The sequence below is a fragment of the Colletotrichum acutatum genome (genome assembly GCF_030867785.1).
Source record: "Colletotrichum acutatum strain CBS 112980 chromosome Unknown BDZ83scaffold_3, whole genome shotgun sequence".
In the NCBI taxonomy this organism is placed as follows: Eukaryota; Fungi; Ascomycota; class Sordariomycetes; order Glomerellales; family Glomerellaceae; genus Colletotrichum; species Colletotrichum acutatum.
This window is the reverse complement of record NW_026848997.1, coordinates 645,364-663,877: the sequence shown is the minus strand read 5'-3', so window position 1 is coordinate 663,877 and position 18,514 is coordinate 645,364. Positions and strand designations below refer to the sequence as shown.

General features: G+C 54.8%; 7 protein-coding genes across 7 annotated transcripts; 3 read left to right on the top strand and 4 right to left on the bottom strand.

Annotated features, from left to right (window-relative positions):
* Window positions 1-1,219: 1,219 nt before the first annotated feature.
* Window positions 1,220-3,244, top strand: BDZ83DRAFT_787452 (uncharacterized protein; the record flags this gene model as incomplete). The annotated part of the gene is made up of 3 exons (XM_060515666.1): window positions 1,220-1,358; window positions 1,533-2,251; window positions 2,316-3,244. 3 exons carry the CDS (start codon window positions 1,220-1,222, stop codon window positions 2,937-2,939), a joined length of 1,482 nt encoding a protein of 493 aa, XP_060371402.1. The 3' UTR covers window positions 2,940-3,244.
* Window positions 3,245-3,547: 303 nt separating this feature from the next.
* BDZ83DRAFT_737071 (uncharacterized protein) lies at window positions 3,548-4,543 on the bottom strand (the record flags this gene model as incomplete). The annotated part of the gene is made up of 1 exon (XM_060513012.1): window positions 3,548-4,543. The coding sequence occupies exon 1, from the start codon at window positions 4,340-4,342 to the stop codon at window positions 3,548-3,550; it is 795 nt and encodes a 264-aa protein (XP_060371401.1). The 5' UTR covers window positions 4,343-4,543.
* A 290-nt stretch (window positions 4,544-4,833) lies between these two features.
* Window positions 4,834-7,809, bottom strand: BDZ83DRAFT_246637 (kinase-like domain-containing protein). Its single transcript, XM_060501904.1, has 7 exons — window positions 7,320-7,809; window positions 7,112-7,196; window positions 6,811-6,960; window positions 6,356-6,752; window positions 5,890-6,305; window positions 5,691-5,828; window positions 4,834-5,632 (listed from the first exon to the last, which is right to left on the bottom strand). The coding sequence occupies exons 1-7, from the start codon at window positions 7,463-7,465 to the stop codon at window positions 5,054-5,056; spliced, it is 1,911 nt and encodes a 636-aa protein (XP_060371400.1). The 5' UTR covers window positions 7,466-7,809; the 3' UTR covers window positions 4,834-5,053.
* An 801-nt stretch (window positions 7,810-8,610) lies between these two features.
* BDZ83DRAFT_246646 (sybindin-like family protein) lies at window positions 8,611-9,449 on the top strand. The gene is made up of 2 exons (XM_060501906.1): window positions 8,611-9,144; window positions 9,228-9,449. Exons 1-2 carry the CDS (start codon window positions 8,748-8,750, stop codon window positions 9,329-9,331), a joined length of 501 nt encoding a protein of 166 aa, XP_060371399.1. The 5' UTR covers window positions 8,611-8,747; the 3' UTR covers window positions 9,332-9,449.
* Window positions 9,450-9,797: 348 nt separating this feature from the next.
* On the bottom strand, window positions 9,798-11,897 carry BDZ83DRAFT_246640 (peroxin-3). Its single transcript, XM_060501905.1, has 3 exons — window positions 11,591-11,897; window positions 11,114-11,508; window positions 9,798-11,046 (listed from the first exon to the last, which is right to left on the bottom strand). Exons 1-3 carry the CDS (start codon window positions 11,746-11,748, stop codon window positions 9,983-9,985), a joined length of 1,617 nt encoding a protein of 538 aa, XP_060371398.1. The 5' UTR covers window positions 11,749-11,897; the 3' UTR covers window positions 9,798-9,982.
* A 566-nt stretch (window positions 11,898-12,463) lies between these two features.
* On the top strand, window positions 12,464-13,981 carry BDZ83DRAFT_598859 (autophagy-related protein). The gene is made up of 3 exons (XM_060506970.1): window positions 12,464-12,851; window positions 13,075-13,401; window positions 13,501-13,981. The coding sequence occupies exons 1-3, from the start codon at window positions 12,776-12,778 to the stop codon at window positions 13,686-13,688; spliced, it is 591 nt and encodes a 196-aa protein (XP_060371397.1). The 5' UTR covers window positions 12,464-12,775; the 3' UTR covers window positions 13,689-13,981.
* Window positions 13,982-14,795: 814 nt separating this feature from the next.
* BDZ83DRAFT_565009 (fork head domain-containing protein) lies at window positions 14,796-17,018 on the bottom strand (the record flags this gene model as incomplete). The annotated part of the gene is made up of 1 exon (XM_060503700.1): window positions 14,796-17,018. One exon carries the CDS (start codon window positions 17,016-17,018, stop codon window positions 14,796-14,798), a length of 2,223 nt encoding a protein of 740 aa, XP_060371396.1.
* Between the last annotated feature and the right edge of the window lie 1,496 nt (window positions 17,019-18,514).

Sequence of the window (18,514 nt, the reverse complement as noted above, 5' to 3'; positions counted from 1 at the left end):
TTGCAAACAATAAGATGCTCCAGCTCCTGGGCAGTTGAAGGCATCAGGGCGAAATCCGCGATGGTTGATCGAGAAATGTAGGCCAAAAGCGTTCGCAAAGGTATCATTAATCTCTCATTATATTGTCTCTCATGATATTGAAATTCTAAGCCCAATCCCGATACGTCCTTCTTCAGAGGCGCATCTCATGCGTGGCGGGCTTGTTCGTAAACGCAAGAATTGAAAGTCGACCTCGTATGTTGCTGCTCTGAACAGACCTCTGTGATCTGTTGGTGACTCCCAGGCCTTGACGGGCAGAAAAGGGTGTGCATCTCCAGTGTATGTATATGCTACCTAGCAATTGGCGTGAATGAGAGCAATACGTGATTCCATGCGAAGTCATCGAGGCCGGCAGGGATGTGAGAACTTTGTCTTGTCCCCATGCAAAGCTTGAAGGCTAGGACTCGACTTCAATCTCAATAGTGTAAACCTAGAGGGCTCTGCAGATTCACCTAAAAAAGCGCATGGTGCTTGCGTAGCGAAGAGAACATACTTGATGAGCGATTGGAGTCGGCGGACATGATCCAGGGCAAAGGCGGCTACCATATGGGTCGGAAGCGTGGTGGTCGGCTGGTGTTGTTCCCGGTTGTGAATATTTGGAACCAACAACCAACTTCCCTGGGCAGCATCACGGGTGGGTCGGCAGGCTTGATTAAGCCTGCGCATGATTATCACGTTGGTTTGCGGTTATCCGCGGTCTTCTGCCCCGTACCTGTACATTTCTCGAGACCAACTCTCGGAAACTGAATTTGCAATTGGAATGATACGTGGAGCAGGCTTTCGTGTCCACAGCCTCCTAGAACTTCTCGTTTACCAAATAGAACAGTTTATATCCAATTGAGGGGGGCAAAGAAAGGTGTAAGTTGATTTGTCGAAGCACGAGGCGAGGTACACTAAGGTATCTAGACTTAAGATACTAATTTGATTGAACCACTTCCTGAACGTTCTGTCAACTCCACTACGTCCGCCGGGGGTACGGATACCAACCGATACATTTACCTTGTTAGCGCAACTTGACCAGGGTCCTGCGGTTCGCTCCAACAAACATTCACACGTGGGACATTGAGTGGATTGTGTACTTAACATACAGAAGACCCCAAAGCGCAAGGCTCATGGCCATTATCGAACAAGCAGACACCGCAATATCTGGTACAGATCTCGCATGTACATTCCGCCTTCCATGGCAAACTCCCAGTCCAGCCTGCTCTCCACGGCGTCTTCATCTGTCATCGACTTCATCGCCGCCCCACCCCTTGAGATGTCCGCCCTCATCTTCTCGCATCTTGACAACTGCGACCTCAAAGCCCTGCAGTTGACCTGTAAAAAACTTGCCAACCAAGTCCGTCCTCATCTCCGCTTCAAGTGTGTTTTTATATCCACTAGTCCCCTCAATATTTAAGTCTTTCGCGCCATTGCAGAAGACAACACCTTTCGGCGTGATGTGTGAGAGATCATCTGGGACGATGCTCGCTATGAAACACCACCGCCTCCAGATCCTAGACTGCGGCACTTGGACGAAGACTTGTATGATTCTGATGATTCCGATGATGAAGACGGCCGGCCAGAGAAGCCCCCGCGTGGCGTTACTTTCTGGTACTTCAGACACTGCAAAGACAACATCGAGTACTTGGAGATTAGACAGGATTATGATGCTGAGACTCTACACCAGCATCTCGAGACTGCGAAACAGCTCGAGTTCCAACTCCCTCTCGATATCGCCTACACACACTATCAGGGGCTACTCGCAGAACAGAACAAAGTGCTTTCTACGTCGGCCGATATAGCCGCGTTCGAATGGGCTTTGGAGGACGATAGGTTCCCGAGCCTAAGAAGAATCACCTTGACACCCGCAGCGCATGGCATTCTCTTTCATCCGCTATACCCGACACCTGATATTCGCGCTCTACCCTACGGCTTCAACTACCCGCTTCCTCGTGGCTGGCCAGTCCCTCCTAAGGACGGAGATAAAGCGATGTATGGGGACTGGAAGAGCGAGGATTACAAAGAATGCTGGCGAGGATTCCGCCATGTCGCCAGAATCCTTGCTCGGCAGAAAAGCACAAAGATCGAGGAGCTCATGATTGACGGCAATCAACTCTGGTCTGGGTTTGCCTGCAGCATTTTTTACGCGCCAGAGCCGTGCGTCGAGTATGACAACCTCATCGCCGCGATCAAGAAGCCAGGCTTCACAACTCTCAGGCTGAGCCTCATCGTAGGCGGGCAGGAAACTAACAACTATTTCACTTTCCGTAACGGGCGCCTGAGAAAAGCTCTAGAGGCGGACTTGCGACACTTTTCTCTCAAAACTGGCGAGGACGACGATCTCGAAAACGGGAACTTATCCTTCGCACTGGGTGAGAGATCACTTTATCCCTCTGCGATCCGTCGTCCCCGTCGAAACATGGAAGAATTTGGCGCATTTCGGGCTGACGCGCTGGCTTGTGAGGCAGTCGGATCTGCTCGACTTCCTCGCTGCGCTCTCGCAAACTCTACGCTCTGTAGAACTAAGCTTTTTCTCGTTTATGAAAGGCCACGGTAACTATAGGGAGCTGCTTTTTGCGATACGTGATACGCTGGGATGGCAGGAGCGAACAGCCAGTACGAGACCTCATCTGCTCATCCGAGACTTTCCCGGTGTCCCGTTGGCTGGGCGGGCTGTTTGGGTGGAGGACGCGCCGCAGAGATTCTTGTACGAGGATGGCGAGAACCCGTATCCGATACCTCCAAGGAATGCCGTGGTAACGGGGCAAACCATCACTTGGAAACCCGGAAGTTTGACAGTTGGCCATGGTTTCGGAACGGAGATTGACGCATTGGAACCGCGATTTGAACGACCTTACGAGTCGGCGGATAAGCTCATTGAGATGGGGATCTCCAGGGATTGGAAGGGGGCTTTTTAGATTCCATATATCAGGCTTTATGCTTCTAGCAAGCCATCCTGGCGAGACCGGAAGGGGTGAACATGAAATGGTTATAGGAATTGAAGGGGATGGGTGCGAGCTCGCGGGGAAGATGGCTGAAAGCTGCCTCGTACTTGGTGAAATGGAATTTTCTTCTGAAGCTTGTTGAAGGGGACAAGCCAGATGGACGCGTAAGTGAAGGGGAGATAATTGTATCGAAGACAAGAGTTTCGAGACTCTGTACCCACTGCCGGCGTACGCAAGAGAAATGGCGCATTTCCATCACTGAGGCTATAGAGAGGGAGATCTCTGATAACACTTTTCGTCATGAGATTCGTCGACAGAGCATTTCGGGTAGATGTATCCGTAGTAAGAAGCTCCATAATAAGAATGACCATCTTGACTGAGGTCTCACTTGTTTGGCTGTTGAATTCAATGCTTTTAAATTGGAATCGAATGGCCTTCCACGCTGGACATCAGATCATCCCAGTAAGACGGCAATGGGCAACCATATTAACCTAAAGCTTATTCCATATCCGCCCATACTCCCAAATTTCTCTCGCCGTCCCGACTTCCCAGTGACAACTCCGTTCAAAAGGCCCCCAGCCTTAGTGCCTAAAATCCGACCTGTTCATCGTAGTCACATCAATAGTCGACCCCATCGCCGCAGGCCCATACGCCCCGCCCTCCATCGAAGCCATCATCTTTCTCATCGGCGTGCCATCCTGCCCTCCCGGACCCCTCAAATTCACCGCCTCGGCAAACATGCGCAGCTGCATCGGGAACCGCGGGTCGCCATATCGTTCAATGATATCAGCCTTTTCCACAGCGGACCCCAAGTCATAGTAAGCATCATCATTGCCCACCTCCTCCTCCTCGTCCGCCCCGCCCACGCGCTCGCACGCCGCCTGCTTCTCGGGACTCCACCACGCCGGCAACAACCCCTTCCGCTTCGCCGCGTTCTTCAAAAACCGCCGGAACCCCTCGAGCCCATTCTCCGCGCCGCCGTAGATGCTGTCCTCGGCCGCGTCCCCGTCGATGTTGTACTCGTCCTCGACGTGCAGGCGGTACGCGTCGATGAGGAGGCGGTAGACGTCCTTTTCGGGCCGGTCGTGGAGCCAGGTGCCGTTGTCGAGGCGCGTAAAGGGCCGTGTGATGGGTTGGTCCAGGCCCTTTGGCGGGGACAGCGCGGTGCCGGCGGATGTGGGGTTACCCGCACCGGCGCCGGTGGGACCACCACCTCGGGGCTGTGCGGAGGCGTCGGTCCGGCCGCACGTCTTTTTGTGGGATTTCCAGTCGGCTTTTTGGCAGTCGCGGGAGCAGTATGGTGTTGTGGCGCACTTTGCGCAGTTTTTGAGGTTGACCTGGGGCGGCCCTTTTTTACAGACTGTGCAGGACGACATGGCTGCTTTGGAGAGGCTTCACCCTTGAATGTTGGAGGTTTAGGTATCTGGGAAGAGATCAAGATAATGTTCACTGTCGTCGCTTGACGAACGGCGGTTGGCCTATATACCCAAGTAAGTACCAGGGTATCTGCCCCCCCCCCCCCTTGGGGCCACCACGGTTGACCTGAGATACCTTACATGCACGTACGTGGCTATCTTACCATTTTTGGCTATATCACGTGAAAACACCTAGTCAATCAATGGAGTTGAAGGAAGGGCGTTGAGAGTGTTCGAATGGCAGGCAGAAGTTGAACGTTGCATATAGAAGAGGAGAGTGGACTAAAGTGTGGAGAAATCAGAAAAGGAACCGATGGCAGTTGATTGTTGGTGGCAATCCTTTGAGGACAAGTGATATGCGACACGGGATAAGCAACGTATACTGGTAACTATTACGTGCCGTGCGGATTGAGAGAATCGGCATGCTTGTTCACCCAGGCTACCTTCAGCATCTCTAAAGACAGCTCTCGATTAAAGCACAGTGAACCTCGATGTAAGTGTTCGAATGTTGAACCAGGTGATCAATTCTGTCTCTCATAGTGGCCACGAACAGGTATCATATTCAAAAGGAAAGTTAAACCAGACAATCCGAGCGGTTTCCATGCTTGCCCGTAAAACGCCAGGCCGTATGCCTCCTCGGCCACTCACGTCTTGTCTCGCCTCCCAACGCTCTCAGCTCTCCTCCTTCTCGTCGGCAGCCTTGGCTTTCGAAGCACCCGTCATGCTATGAACCAAATCAGCGAACCGGCCCTTGGAGGCAGCCAGGTTCGTATCGGCCTTTGGCGTCCCCACGGGCGTGACACCAGCCGACGTGCCCTCCACGACATTGGCTACCTCCTTGTAATGCTCGCGGTCTTTAACGAAGCGCGTGAGGTACATGGTCTTCTGCCGCGTCTGCTTCCTCATGATGCGCTCCACTTCGGCCTCGTACGCCTTGTCATAGATGTTGAAGTCGACGTTGGTCGGCGATTCGGCCACGGCGCCGGCCGAGGGCTCGTCCTTGTCGAACTCATCCCGGGACCCGATGCCGATGCCGAGGATGCGAGGTTCCGAGTCGGACCTCTCGGGGGGCGCGGTCTTGGTGACATCGGCGAGGCTGTTCTTCTTGAGGAACTCACGGCGTTTCGAGAGGAGGGCTTCAATATCCTCGTGCAGTGCGCCCAAGCGGGGGGAGTCTGTCTGGGAGCCTTCGCGTGATTTGGCGTTTCTTTGCCTTGTGAGAATGTTCTTGAACTTGTGGATTGCTTTCATCTGTTATGGCTGTCAGCTTCTTTGTATCGTCGTAACAAGCATGGAGTGCGCTGCTCACCACGCATAGGAGATGGTTCATCTTTCGTGTGAAGGCGCGGTTGAGCTCAAGCTCGTTTGGGGGCTCCACGAGATTTGAGCAATTTTCTTCCTTTGATAGCAGAGGATCTGTCCCCTGTTTCGTAACCCACGGATGGTCCTAGTTCATGATCAGCAAAACAAAGGTACCCCAGCACTACAGAAGAAAAACTAGTGCTCACCCGCAGCTCGTGCATGTGAATACGTTTCTGGGGGTCCTTTTCCAGAATTCTGCTGATGAGGTCCACAAAATCGGGGTTTTCATCCTCGGGTAGCTCAGGGGAATCTGTCTTGATAGCTTCGTACATCTCAAGCACACCCTCTTGCTCGAAGGGAATTTTGCCATAGCGTAGACAGTACAGCGATATGCCCATGGACCAGATATCAGTGGCCTTGCCATCAACGTCGCCATGTCGGACCACGCAGAGCTCGGGTGCAAGGAATGCCGGGGATCCTGCCGATTTAGCCGTCTTCATGGGGTCTCCGGGCTTCTCAAACATCTCGGAGACGCCAAAGTCTACAATCTTGAGCACATCGTCGTCGGTAAGGAGAAGGTTGTCCGGCTTGATATCCCGGTGAATGACGCCTTGCTCGTGTACTAGGCGGTGTTAGCCTGGCTGGTCAGGGCATACGTGGCAGCCGACTTACAGTATTCAATGCCTAGAATCAAGTCTCGGAACCAATAACGGCATGAATCTTCGCCATATGGCTTCGCCTTTTCGTTGAGCCCGACCTTCATCACGACTCCTTTCTTGCACATCTCAAGGACCATGTACAGCGAGTCCTCTTCCGGGTCGTCCAGTACTTCAATCAGTTGAACCAGGTTCGGGTGGTTCAGCTTCTTCATGATGGCAATTTCCTCTCTAATAAAGAACAGTGCATCGTTGACGTTCCAACCAGCGTTGCCCTCCTCTCCAAAATGAGGCGATAGCGGCGCGTTGAGACTAACACGGGGAGCGAAGCGCTGGGGTCGGCGAGCGCCCTGACGCAGAATATTGGACTGCGCGCGTTTACGAAGCCGGACTTTAGAGAACTCCTTGACGGCCTACGGATGGACGTGAGCATGGGAAGGGGCATCACTTGGAAGCTTGGGAGGCTCATACGTATTCGGTGCCAAATTGGTCGGTCGCGAGGTGGACAGCACCATAGGACCCCCTGCCAATTTCTTCTTTAATGACATACTGGTTGATGCGGTGGTGACTCGAGCCATCCTGAGCCTCGGTACCATATTCCGTCACGGCGTTGAGCGTTTCCTATAGCAGTTTCTCGGTGAGTTTCTCTGGATCATTGCTGTGGTTCGTCGTCATCGCAGCTACCCCGCCCCCACCACGCTCAACCGGCGGCAGCGGGGCAGGTCGAAAGCTGAGCTTTTCAACAAAGCTTGGCGAAACAGAACACACGCACCTTGACTTCACGATGAGCAGATGGCGTCCGACGGTGATGCCTCATGGGGCTCTGAAACTTTGATGGTTGGGCAGCCGAATCGGATCTGTACCGCATAGGGCGAGCATGAGGTTAGAGCAGCTCGCCGCGCAGTGGTGGAGCGCGTGGGGAAGGCAGCGCAAAGTTGCAGCGCAGAGAAGCAAAGTGAGTAGTGCAGTGACTGACGTACATGGGGGCGAGCGGCGGACGAGTCTCAGCGGGCCCTTCGCCGTGGAACCCTACCGCAATGGTAGGTGAGGACATGCTTGAGGTAGCGAGGTTCGTCGAGGCCATGGCCGTCGTCGGCGGGCTCTGAGGTTCGCCGGAATCCGTCATGATTTCGCCTTGGGCGAGGCTGGGGGGTTGTAGATGGAAGGGTGTGTTGTAAGCTTGACGTTATGTTGGAGAAGCAATGTTGGAGAGGCAAGGTCCGGGTGGGGTGAGAATGAGAGTGAGAGTGAGAGAGCTAGCTACAATGCTCTGCTTTTGCTCATTCGGAGCTTTGCTATTCAGAGTGGCCGAGCTACAAGAGCACCCCAAAATGCACGACACAACTAGGTAGGTATGACGAATAGGCGCGAACGACCGGGCGAGCGAGTGATGGAGCTGACGATGTTTTGAACCTGAAAGCGCGCGTGTGAGGTGAGAAAAGCGAAAGCGACGTCAAAAGAAAGGAAACAATAAGCAAGGGCACTAGGCTTCGCGAAAACGAGACGACAGCTGAGCTTTAAAACCCGACCGAAAGGAAACAGGGCCCGGGGGTGGGAAGAGAGAGAGAGAGAGAGAAGTACTTTGTATTAGAACGTGGGAAAAAAATAGGCGTTTCTCCTTCAGCTCTTCAGGCTCAGAGTGTGCCCCTTCCAGCCCCCACGTCTGTTATTTTCCCCCAAGGATCACCTCGCAGTCTCCAGTGTTTCTCAACGCCCTACGAAAAGCCCAGGTTCCGTCTTATCCATTTCCACGGCTCTTCATATCCATGCCCAGCGTCGTTGCCTGTTGTCATTGGACGCATCGTAGAGTTCCCATCATGGGCTGACTAGTGTGCTCCCCTCGTAGGGCCAGCTCCGAACCCCTCCTTGCGCCAAAGAATTACGTTCCGTCCGGGGGGTCCACCACAAGGCAGAGTGACACCACCCCCTGCCAGCATCTGTAGGTACCTTACGCAATCGGACCAGCTCCAGCTCCAGCTCACAGTTGCAATTTCAAAGGTCCACCGAGGTACCTGCCGACCGAGACAAGCAACGGTAGCCGCATTTCGGGGCTGGGGCCACTGAACGGCCGACCACACTCAATCGTCCCGCCCAAGCTGCCAGCTACCGTACCTTCATGGACAACTTGCGACATTCAACCCGTGATACCCAACGACACCGAAAACCAGCGAATCCATTGACGGCCCCTAAGACGACCAGATCCGATCCCCGAGTCCTCTAGATAAAGAAGCAACCCGCAATCTACGTACCCTGCACATCCCTACGGCATGCGCCTCTAAACAACCATCCCCATCCCTTTCTGCCTCGCCTCGCCTCGCCTCGTCGACAAACGACACCAAAACCCGGGCGCAAACACGCGCAACCCCGCGCCGCCGCCGCCGCCGTCGCGGCCATCCCCCTAGCCCAAAATGGTCGTCTACTCCTTCTACATCTTCGACCGCCACACGGAATGCATCTACTCAAAAACCTGGCTCCCCGCCGAGCGTCCGCCATCCCAACAACCCCCCTCCTCCGCCGGAACGGGCGCCGCACCGCCATCATCACAGCAGCTCGGCCGCCGCAGCCAGGTAAACTCGGCCAAGGACGACGCCAAGCTCATCTTTGGCACGGTATTCTCCCTCCGCAACATGGTCCGCAAGCTCGGCGGGGACGACGACGCCTTCATCAGCTACCGCACCTCGGCCTACAAGCTCCACTACTACGAGACGCCCTCGAACCTGCGCTTCGTCATGCTTACTGATACGGCGACGCTGAGTATGCGGAATGTGCTGCATCAGATTTATATCAACCTCTGGGTTGAGTATGGTATGGTGACAACTCTCCCCGGGGGGGGGGGGTTTCCTCTCTTTTCCTGACAATGGGTCATGATATGCTGACCTCTTTTACAGTCGTCAAGAACCCTCTAGCACCGGCAGAACACAAGGGCGGCGAAGGCGTCAAGAACGAACTTTTCGAGCTTGGTCTGGATCAATTCGTCAGGGGCCTGATGTGAAGGATACCGTCCTTGCTGTTTGGCAGACGGATTAAAACACACAAAGAACAAGAAAACACCAAACTCAGAAAAGAGGCAATGCGTGAGCGGATACCCTTCATACTGTGGTGGGGGAGGGGGAGAATCCCAATAACCCAACACGGAAGAAATCGATGTGGAACCGCAACAAATTTTGCCAGACTGGCATCATGGAACAAAAGTGTCCACTGGAGGCATTGTAGCCCTTCAAACCGATCATGCACTTGACGTCTGAAGAAGAAAAAATCTCCCATTACAAACATAGATCAAAAGGGAAAGGCATCCCAGAACGACTGGGCGGCCTCTCAAGAACAATGAATCATCAGCAGAATCGCAGGTCGAGCGAAATGGATCAAAGGAATGGATGGCCGCTGTGCCATCTCTGGTTCTAGGCTTAGCCCTCGTATTTGTTGGTACAGATTTGAGAGATGAACCATTCATCTCTTGACCATAGATTATACAATGATACCTATATAGCTCCCTCTTTCTCTTGCCTTCCCAACTGTCCTGTCCTAAATCAACCCCGTGAATATCATAAAAAATGTCATAGCTAGGCTCACACGCCTCGAAACACAACATCAATCGAGGCCCGGGCCACATATACATGTATATCTCTCTATTTTGGATGGAAGGCTACTTGCTGTCCACCGCCCTCCCCCACGCGCTCTCAAAGCTAGACTGCGGGTTCACCATTACGAGGCTCTCCTCTCCGGTACCCTGCGTCGTGGCCTGCGTCTGACTGGGAAAAGTCGCAGCAGTACCCTGGCTGGTGCGAGGCACCTCGCTGGCCCTCACGTCGACGGCGCTCGCCATGATGCCCTCGTCGTCGTGGTGGATCTCATTCTCCCAGTTGCTCGAGTACACTACAGCCGCGAATCCCTCGAGATCGGCAACCTGCTCCATCTCCTGCAGGTACTCGTTCGGCATCCCGTTGCCAATGATGTGGGCTTGCCTCGTGAGGACCGAGAGGATCTTGGGCAGGAGTACCACCACCTGCGACGTGCGCGGCTCCGACTCGGCAAGGTCCGGCTTATCAAAGGCTGCTGACGAAAGCTTCTTATCCACGAGCAGGGAGAAGCCGGCATCGAGGATGAGCGTGAGCACGTGTGTGAAGGAGGGCGACTCGATCAGATCCGACGTCTCATCGAGCAGCCTTCTCACGGCGGGCGACGATGACGGCGAAGATTGGGACGTGGCGCTCTCAGAGAGCATCACGGTGCTCTCCTCCAGGATGCCCGACTCGCGTAGGACGTGATCTTCCTTGTCCCGTGGCGGGAGGAGGTAGGGCAGCCACTTTGCGGCCCTGCGCTCCTCGGGCGTGGTGCCCTCGACAGCCTTGCGCACCGCGAGAGTCAGCTCCGAGAACTGCTCAAAGCTGAGCAGGTCGCGCGGACTCAGGTGGCCAAAGACCTGGCGGACGGCGGCTTCGACGCGCTGACCGAGCTCCTTCCACCCCTCATTCAGGAGCCACCAGCTAAAGGTCAGGTAGCGGCGGTTCGTCTCAAAGTCGTTGCCGTAGGGCTGGTCGAGGCCGTCGTCGTCATTGTTCTCCAGACTGATAGTCGCTTGGGCCGTACCGGTCGCCAGGGATATAACGCTTGAGAGGTAGCTGCGGCGGCCGAGGAGGTTGAGTTGGACTCTTGTCAGCATCGTCAGCAACGCGAGGGTGTATAACAGCGTGAAAGCTCTCGTTATGGCTGCGATGTCAATGTCAGTACCTTCACCCTCTCTTGTCTGCTATCGCATCAGAAAGGCGTCACTCACAGCTGATGGTCAGATCATCCCACAACTGCCTCTTCGACTTCCGACTCTTCTGCGCCGCCGCCCCGCCATCCTGTTGCGCACCCTCGGCGGCCCCTCCCGCGGTGGCCGACGTCGGGGCCGGTACCGTCAACTGGCTTGCGTGTACGCCGCTCTCGCTCTGGACACTGCTGCTGACCATGCTCCGTCCGTCGTCTTCGGTCATGGTGGTATCTGCGATGCTCGGCGGGCTGCCGCTGCCGCTCTTCAGGCTCTTGGTCTGACCCTTCATCTTCTGGATCTCGTAGGTGATTTTCTCCGTGTTCATGGCCTCGAGTATATTCGTCGTCGCTGAGGGAAGGAGTGCGAGTACGGTAAAGGTGCAGTCTTCTTGGTTTTGCTCGAATCGGCGGCGGAGGCTGCGATTGGGGCACAGCGGTGTTAGTCGGGGGAGGGAGATCATGGCAGCTCAGAGAAGAGTATCTCGGGAATGTAGCTTACTTTTCCTTGGCGATGCGGTCGCTGCTCATGCGCTCGCGCGCATCGTTGATCTTGCCCATGACATACTGCGACACAATGTAGCCTGCGCCGACGACACCCACGCTGACAGCGAGGGGCGTCCTATTTCGGCGGAACCATCGCCGAGTGGCTTCCAGCATGTTTCGGTCTGGCGCGGCGAGCGACTCAATGTCCGAGGGGTCGGCCTGGTTCTCGATGGAAAGGTACGGTACGGCACGGAGTATGGTCGAGGGGAAAGGAGGGGATGGATCAGAAGGATTGAAGTTTAATACAGAATGCGAGAATAGCTAAAAGAACCCCGATTACAGCTTTCAAACCGGGCTGAAGAGTTAAAGAATCGAAGAAGGCGGTCGTCTTGCTTGGGGGATCATATGAAAGAAAGAAGACTGGGGGATTTTTTGCGTGTTAAACCCCCCAAAATTGGCTATTTGGGCGAGCTCTAGGAAGGCTGGTCGGCACGTAATGATAAGTTGGAGCAATTAAGCAGACCAAGAGGAGAGGAGCTCGCGCCTGACAGCCAGTGACTGACTACTGCTCTCTGCGAGTCGTGAACCGTGATTACCTCGGCCCAGCCACACCCACGTTCCCGCGTCATCTCAATTTAATGCCCGTGTTTCCCAACTCTCTTCCCCCAACAGCTGTGGCTGAAGTGCCGGTACCCGCAACCGCCGCCGCATCGAGTGCTTCCCCGGTAGTGTAGGCACATCACTGCCCGCCCTTGCTGCCCACCACCGACCACTGTCCAAGTATCGTAAGTACCTTACCAGACGGGCTGCTACTGCACAAGGCCATGGGACAGGACACTCTGCTCCCCAGGACCCAGCTCGGGGAACTTGGAAGTACCTTTCCCAACCAGGAAGAGCACCCCTGCTACCGATATCCCGTCCTCCCCCCCCGCCTCTCTCCCTTCCCTCCCTGGATCAACACTGCGGTAGTGACTCCCCGCTCTCTTCTGCCCGCCCGCCCCCTTATCGGTGCGGCGCATCAGTGCTGGGCTGAAGTGTGCCCCTCAGTAAGGTACATCTGACACCTTTCTTTGGGTCATTCCCTCACCTTACCTCAGGCAGAGGGAGAGGTATCTGTCACTCTCTCTCACTCCAACCGCATCTGTTTGTCTTGACATCCAACTTACCGAGCAAAATCCCTACTATAAACACAAAAGGCACGATGCAGCAGAGCAGCGCCCCAGAGTTCATTCTCGAGGCCTTTGCGGACCCCGCCTCCGTACGTGATGTCGTCAAAGGTACCTACCATTTCTCTCCCGTCCCCGTCCTCTTTCCCATAGGTAGCCCGCAGTTCGCGCGCCCCGCCAGACGTCATATCCGCCCTCAGAACGAACGACAACGCCTTCCGAACCTCTCAGCCTCGCGATGCGACGACGAGCGCCTACATGCCTGCCTCAACTCGACTTCCAGCCCGAATCCCCAGAACAATTTGTGACTAACACCTCATCACCAACCATGCAGGAATCCTCCACACAATCTTCTTCCACCGCTTCTTCCCCGCCGTCGTCCCCTACACCCGCGAAGTCCTAGACCTCACTCTCCCCTATGTCGACGACGTCGAGCTCGAGACCATGATCGAGCAGCGCGCCACCGCCCTCGTCCGCCAGCTCGACGCCGAGCGCTCCTCTTCCGGCTCCGGCGGTGGCAGCGGGGGCGGGCGCGGCCAGCTCACCGTTCAGTTCTTTGAAAAGAAGCGTCGCAAGGCTTGGCTCATGCGCGGCGACGAGGAGGTCTGTTGGGAATGCTGGACCGTAAAAGTCACGGTCGCGGAACCCAGGACGGAGACTGGTTGGTTCTACCTACCCCCTTTCCCTCTTTGGCAACCCGATAGGGAGGGGACACATACAAAGATGAAAGGCTGACCCGTTGCCGGTGAAACGTTCCCAGAGCGAGCCAAAGTCCGAAAAGCCATGGAGACGACGCTCATGACCACCGTCATGAAGGTTATTACGTTTGTCAACGCGCACAAGGACCACATCCCTCCGATAACGACGCAGGGGTCGAACCCGTTTCCCTACCAGATCAATATTAACCAAAAGGAGTCGGGGTGGGCTACGAGGATGGGCATTTACTAACTTTGCGCATTCGGTATGATGACACTGTGACACTGTAATGAGATGTTTTGACAAGATGCCTCTTGATTTTTTCGAGGATTTGATACGGATTTTTGGATGGTCTTTCCACGTTCGGCTTGGGGACGATGACATCAACGAACCCAGGATGACGATGGCGACGCTGCTGGCAGATATCGTAGAGGTAGTAGACACATTATGGCGTTCTGGGAACAAGACATGATTTACGAGGCATAGACATGTAGGACTTTGGGGAAATTTAGAGCAAGGCAATATGATACCCGTTCTTGAGTTCGAACATTGAAGACTGCAAGGGCACGCACGAGAGATGATCTTGTTGCCAGGTAAGCACATGGCCCTGCACAGTTGAAAGCCATGCTGGTTTGAACAAACCTCACAGTATTCATCAGCTCTCCCATGTACATGTTTCCATATAAAACAACTATGCAATGTCATGCATGGGGTATAGACATTCTACAAAATGTTCATGACAGTCACTTCATCATTGACATCATCAACAACATTTGCGAGACTCTGTATAGTGCGTGTCTCCATAGAATTGATCACTACCAGTGTGCTTAGCAAAAGGAGCGAAGCTAATACGCTACACATCCAACCCGGATTTTCCTACACAGCAAAAAGGACAACAACAAAATATAGCCTATTCCGGCTAAACAGTAATAAAAAAGCAAACGCGAATTTCCAGCCGGACCTAACCTGGTCCAAGGCCGACGAAAAGCAAAAGCAAAAAAACGCGCAAGAATCTCATGGTTGCCCTCCGTTCCTCTCAAGAATGATGATGTCCCTTCGCTTTCTCCTCCTCTGCCCACCGGAAAAAAAGAAGGAGAGCCAAGACATTATATGTGCACTGCTTCGTCATTATCATAAAGCAAACAATCATGGACAAGAGAATTGTGAAAGCCTCGAAGCCCGAATCAGACATTAGTCTTTAAAATCAGCCCAAAGTTTTTTGTGTTTCCCCCGCGCGCTCCATTATCGTGTGAAGTGTGTGTCGAAACAGGCCCTGAATGCCTGAATGCATCGGGACGTCATGCCAGTAAGTGTGTTCATACATCGTAACGGTCGTCATCGTCTCTCGTTGCAAAGAGATTAGAATTGCGTGGTGTAGCTTCGTCCAAATGCAGGCTTGCTGGGCTTGGAGCCGGAAGCCTTCGGCTGGGAGCCAGAGCCAATCTTCTCAAAGCCTTGCAGGATGTCGAGACCCGAGTACTCGGTGGTCTCCTCCGACAAGAAGTCTGTCGTGTCGAAGGAGAACGAGGGCCAGTCGCCCTCGGCCGCTACCTCGTAGAATGAACTAGATATCTTGGTCGGCGAGGGGAACCTCCATTGCACAGGGGCGTCGTTGTTGGCCTTGATAGGGGAAGACAGGCCGTCAAAGACCTTGCTGGGAGTCTCCCACATGGCGGAAGGTTGTGCGGGTGCCTTCAAGAAAGGCGTTGAGAGAACCGACTTGTTGCCGTTACCCGAGTCATGAGTATCGGCCAAGGCATTGGCGGAGTGAGTACGCTCCAGACGGGGTCGCTTTCCACCAGACTTCTTGGAGGGGGACTCTTGAGGTAGGCCGTCAAAGAAGTCGTTGTCCATGTCTTGGAAGATGTCAAAGTCACCAGCGGCCATCAGGTTGTAGTTGTAGACGCTCTCGTCCAAATTGAAAGCGGGGCTCCACGGAGCGTTGCCGTCACCGGTGCCGACCATCTTGCGGATCGGGGACTGCAGCATCTGGCGGACATTTTCGCGGTGCTGGCGGAGGTTGGTGTTGGGCGAGGCAGACGGCGGGGCCTTGGTAGGCGGCTTCAGTTTCATGGCGGGCGTGAGCGGTGGCAGCATCTGCCCTTGTTGGCGGAGCGGCGACGAGGACGGTGGGGCAAACGCGTTGTACGACCGACCCTTGCTAGGGCTATCGTAAGACGACGCGCGCAAGCGAGCAATCTCATCCTCGGCCCTGCCAGCGCGACTGCGCTTGCGAGGACGATCGGCCTCTGAAGTAAGAATGCCTGTCTTTTGCGGGCGCAAAGCAGAAGATTCGAGAGAGGAGATGTAACCACTGTCGTCCATGGACGCGAATTTTCTCTTGTGAGATCTGGTGATGGAAGACATAGGTCCGCGGCCAGGCGGAGGAGGCGTGCGGCTGCGGGGCTCCATGTGTCGCGGAATTGGCGGTGAAGAGTGCATCGTAGGCGGCAGAGGAGAGCATTCGTGGTCCAGCTTATCTTGTCCGTCTTCCGGTACGGCCGAGTCCGAGACAGGAATGGTGGCATCGGATGAGAACTCAACGGCAACGGTGGCCTGGGAAGTAGGCAGAGGCGGGAGCGTTGTGGCATGCCTGATCGGTGCCGGAGGCGGAAGGGTCGGTTCCTGGATCGGCATGTTGGCCGGCCTTGAGGGTTCCATTCGGGTTGACATGACAGGCACGTTTTCGGCGGTCGTTGCCGTCTTTCTTGCCGGCTTGTCCTTCATGAATTGTTGCTCCATGCCCTCCTGGATCGTCCAGTAATTTCCCTTGCCCGGGTCGTCCTTTGGTCGTTCTACCTTGATGAAGGCCTTGTGAAGGCTGAGGTTGTGCCGAATGCTGTTTTGCCATCCTGATTCCTCCGCCTTGTAAAACGAGTACGTGTCTGAGATCCACTTGTAAATTTGTGCGAGTGTCAGGCGTCGCAGTGGTGACCGGAGAATTGCCATCCCGATCAAAGTCGCGTAGCTGTGGCCTGGTTTCGTCCCATCGTCGACGATAGGAGGGAAAGAGTCATGAGGTGGAAGGCCGGACTCGTCGGCCTTGACCTTCTTCAGAGGTCTTGATTCCTTGATCGGCGCGGCCTCCATCAATGTGCGCTTTCCGGGTCCCTTGTGCATGTAGAACTGATCAAAGTTGATGGTTGGTGGCGCAGGATACAGCTGCGGGTGTACATTCTCCTTCCCAAAGCCGGCGGCCAAATCCACAGAAGGCGGCTTCTGTGCGACGGTCTTGAACTTGGACAAGTAGGGCTTCTTGTGTAGTGAATCGGTGTTCTGGTTGTTTGCTGATGGTGGCGCCATTGGCACCATATTTAACTTGCTGCCCTGGGACTTCAAGGGGGCATGGTGCGATTTGATGTTGCCTGATGATGCCTTTAGAGGCGAGTGTCTGTCGGATGCGAGCATCGGAGGGTTGAGGACGACGTTATTGGTACTTGTTGCGCCAAGCGGCCTCCTCGGTGGCTTGGAGGCGGCAGGCATGGGTGCGTGGTTGATCATTGTCGTCGAGTTCTCGAAAAAGTCGTCTTGGTAGATTTGCAAAGGCTCATGAGAGCCGGTATAGCGCGTGGGTTTGGCCATGTCGGCCGAGTGTAGTTGATTGATGTCGTCTCCAAACCTGCGTCAAGTGCGTTCGCGGCAAGTAGTGGGCTGTGGGAGGGAGGGCATGTCAGCGAGCCGCAAAGGCATAAGGTTAGATAAGTAGTCGACGGTGTGGTCTTGACTCTGTCAACCTGACAGGGCCCGGCTTCAAGGTTCTTGAACCCGAACGGGGTTTTGCATGATTGAAGGGAGGAGAAGGAGAGAGGAGACTCAAGGCTCACCTAGGTCGGGTCTAGACTTTGGAAATGAGTTGTGGGTCGTGAATGCAAGGGGGCCTTTTGGCGGTCAAATTGTAAGTTTAGCGACGGGATCGCTGGATCGACACGATGCGATCAGGCAAGCGATGGCGATATTCTGCGAAGAGTGGTGCCCGACAGACAACGTTGAAGAGCGACGACGACGACGATGCTGTGCTAAGTCGATAATGCGCGATGGGGTGTGTGAGTGTGTGTGTGAGAGCGAGAGAGTCAGAGGAGAGCAGCAGGCGAGGGTGAGGGTGAGGTATGGCTTATGGCTGCAGAAAGGTGAAAAGAAAAGAGGGGATATCAGGCACGATACCACGCGAGGGAGAGGAGGGTAGGTGAGATGTAATAGGCGAGCCAGCGGCAGCGGTAGTAGTGGTGGTGGTGGTGGTAGTGGTAGCAGGCGTGCGTAGGTCAGAGTAGGCAGTGAGGAGGAGGAGTAGGTAGAGCAAAGTGTGGGAGTCGGCGGCAGAAGGATGGATAGATGGATTGATTTCAGCCAAGGCGAGTGGAGAGGACCGGGATGTCTTTGAAGAGGTGGGCGGCCAGCTCAGCAAGCCCAGAGATGTCCGGTGGGGCCTCTGGAGCACGGGAGGAATGGGCGATTGGACGAGAGGAGCGTGGGCTGTGACACGACCGACCAGGCTAGGGTACGCCGAAGTGGCAGCAAGGGTGTGTAGTGTAAAGGACCTCCGTAGTCTGGTTAGATGCAGGGAGTGTAATGGAGCAGGTGTGTGGTGTGCGCGAATGTGAGTGTGAGTGTGAGTGCGAGTATGAATGTGCGTGTGCTTGATATCGTCCGGGGTGCGATGGCATAGGCACAGGTACAGAAGGTAGCAGCATGCATGGATGATGGGTATGGGCTATGGAGTAGTGTCAAGTGTGAAGAGGAGGAGGATCATGGATGGGCGATGATGGGATGCACGGCAAGGTCGACCGTTTGTTGGAACACGCCGTTCCGATTTCAAAAAGGTCGAAGTTGGAAGCCAACCGTCGCCGAGCGGGAGAGCGATCAGAAAGAAGTGCGCACACTTGTTAGGTTGGCAGAGACCTGAAGTACCGGTAGTGTAGGTAGGCAGTCCAGTCTGTGTAAGGTATCCGAAGATATACTAGGTGACTAGATACTCGATAGAGAGCTGCTCGCATCCGGGGTCGGTGCCCTCAGCCGTCACCGTTTGGTTTCTGTCAGGCGCGGAGGATGAGGATTTGCGTTTGTCTTTGCGCGTTTGCTTG

Coding starts and splice junctions, on each gene's coding strand:
- BDZ83DRAFT_246637 (XM_060501904.1), bottom strand. CDS start 7,465: ATGACGGATTCCGGCGAACCTCAGAGCCCGCCGACGACGGCCATGGCC. Junction 6,306..6,355: donor GATTCTAGGCATTGAATACT/GTAAGTCGGCTG, acceptor AACACCGCCTAG/TACACGAGCAAGGCGTCATT. Junction 5,829..5,889: donor TTCACATGCACGAGCTGCGG/GTGAGCACTAGT, acceptor ATCATGAACTAG/GACCATCCGTGGGTTACGAA.
- BDZ83DRAFT_246646 (XM_060501906.1), top strand. CDS start 8,748: ATGGTCGTCTACTCCTTCTACATCTTCGACCGCCACACGGAATGCATC. Junction 9,145..9,227: donor CAACCTCTGGGTTGAGTATG/GTATGGTGACAA, acceptor CCTCTTTTACAG/TCGTCAAGAACCCTCTAGCA.
- BDZ83DRAFT_246640 (XM_060501905.1), bottom strand. CDS start 11,748: ATGCTGGAAGCCACTCGGCGATGGTTCCGCCGAAATAGGACGCCCCTC. Junction 11,509..11,590: donor GACCGCATCGCCAAGGAAAA/GTAAGCTACATT, acceptor CCCCAATCGCAG/CCTCCGCCGCCGATTCGAGC. Junction 11,047..11,113: donor GGATGATCTGACCATCAGCT/GTGAGTGACGCC, acceptor TTGACATCGCAG/CCATAACGAGAGCTTTCACG.
- BDZ83DRAFT_598859 (XM_060506970.1), top strand. CDS start 12,776: ATGCAGCAGAGCAGCGCCCCAGAGTTCATTCTCGAGGCCTTTGCGGAC. Junction 12,852..13,074: donor CGTACGTGATGTCGTCAAAG/GTACCTACCATT, acceptor CCAACCATGCAG/GAATCCTCCACACAATCTTC. Junction 13,402..13,500: donor GGAACCCAGGACGGAGACTG/GTTGGTTCTACC, acceptor AAACGTTCCCAG/AGCGAGCCAAAGTCCGAAAA.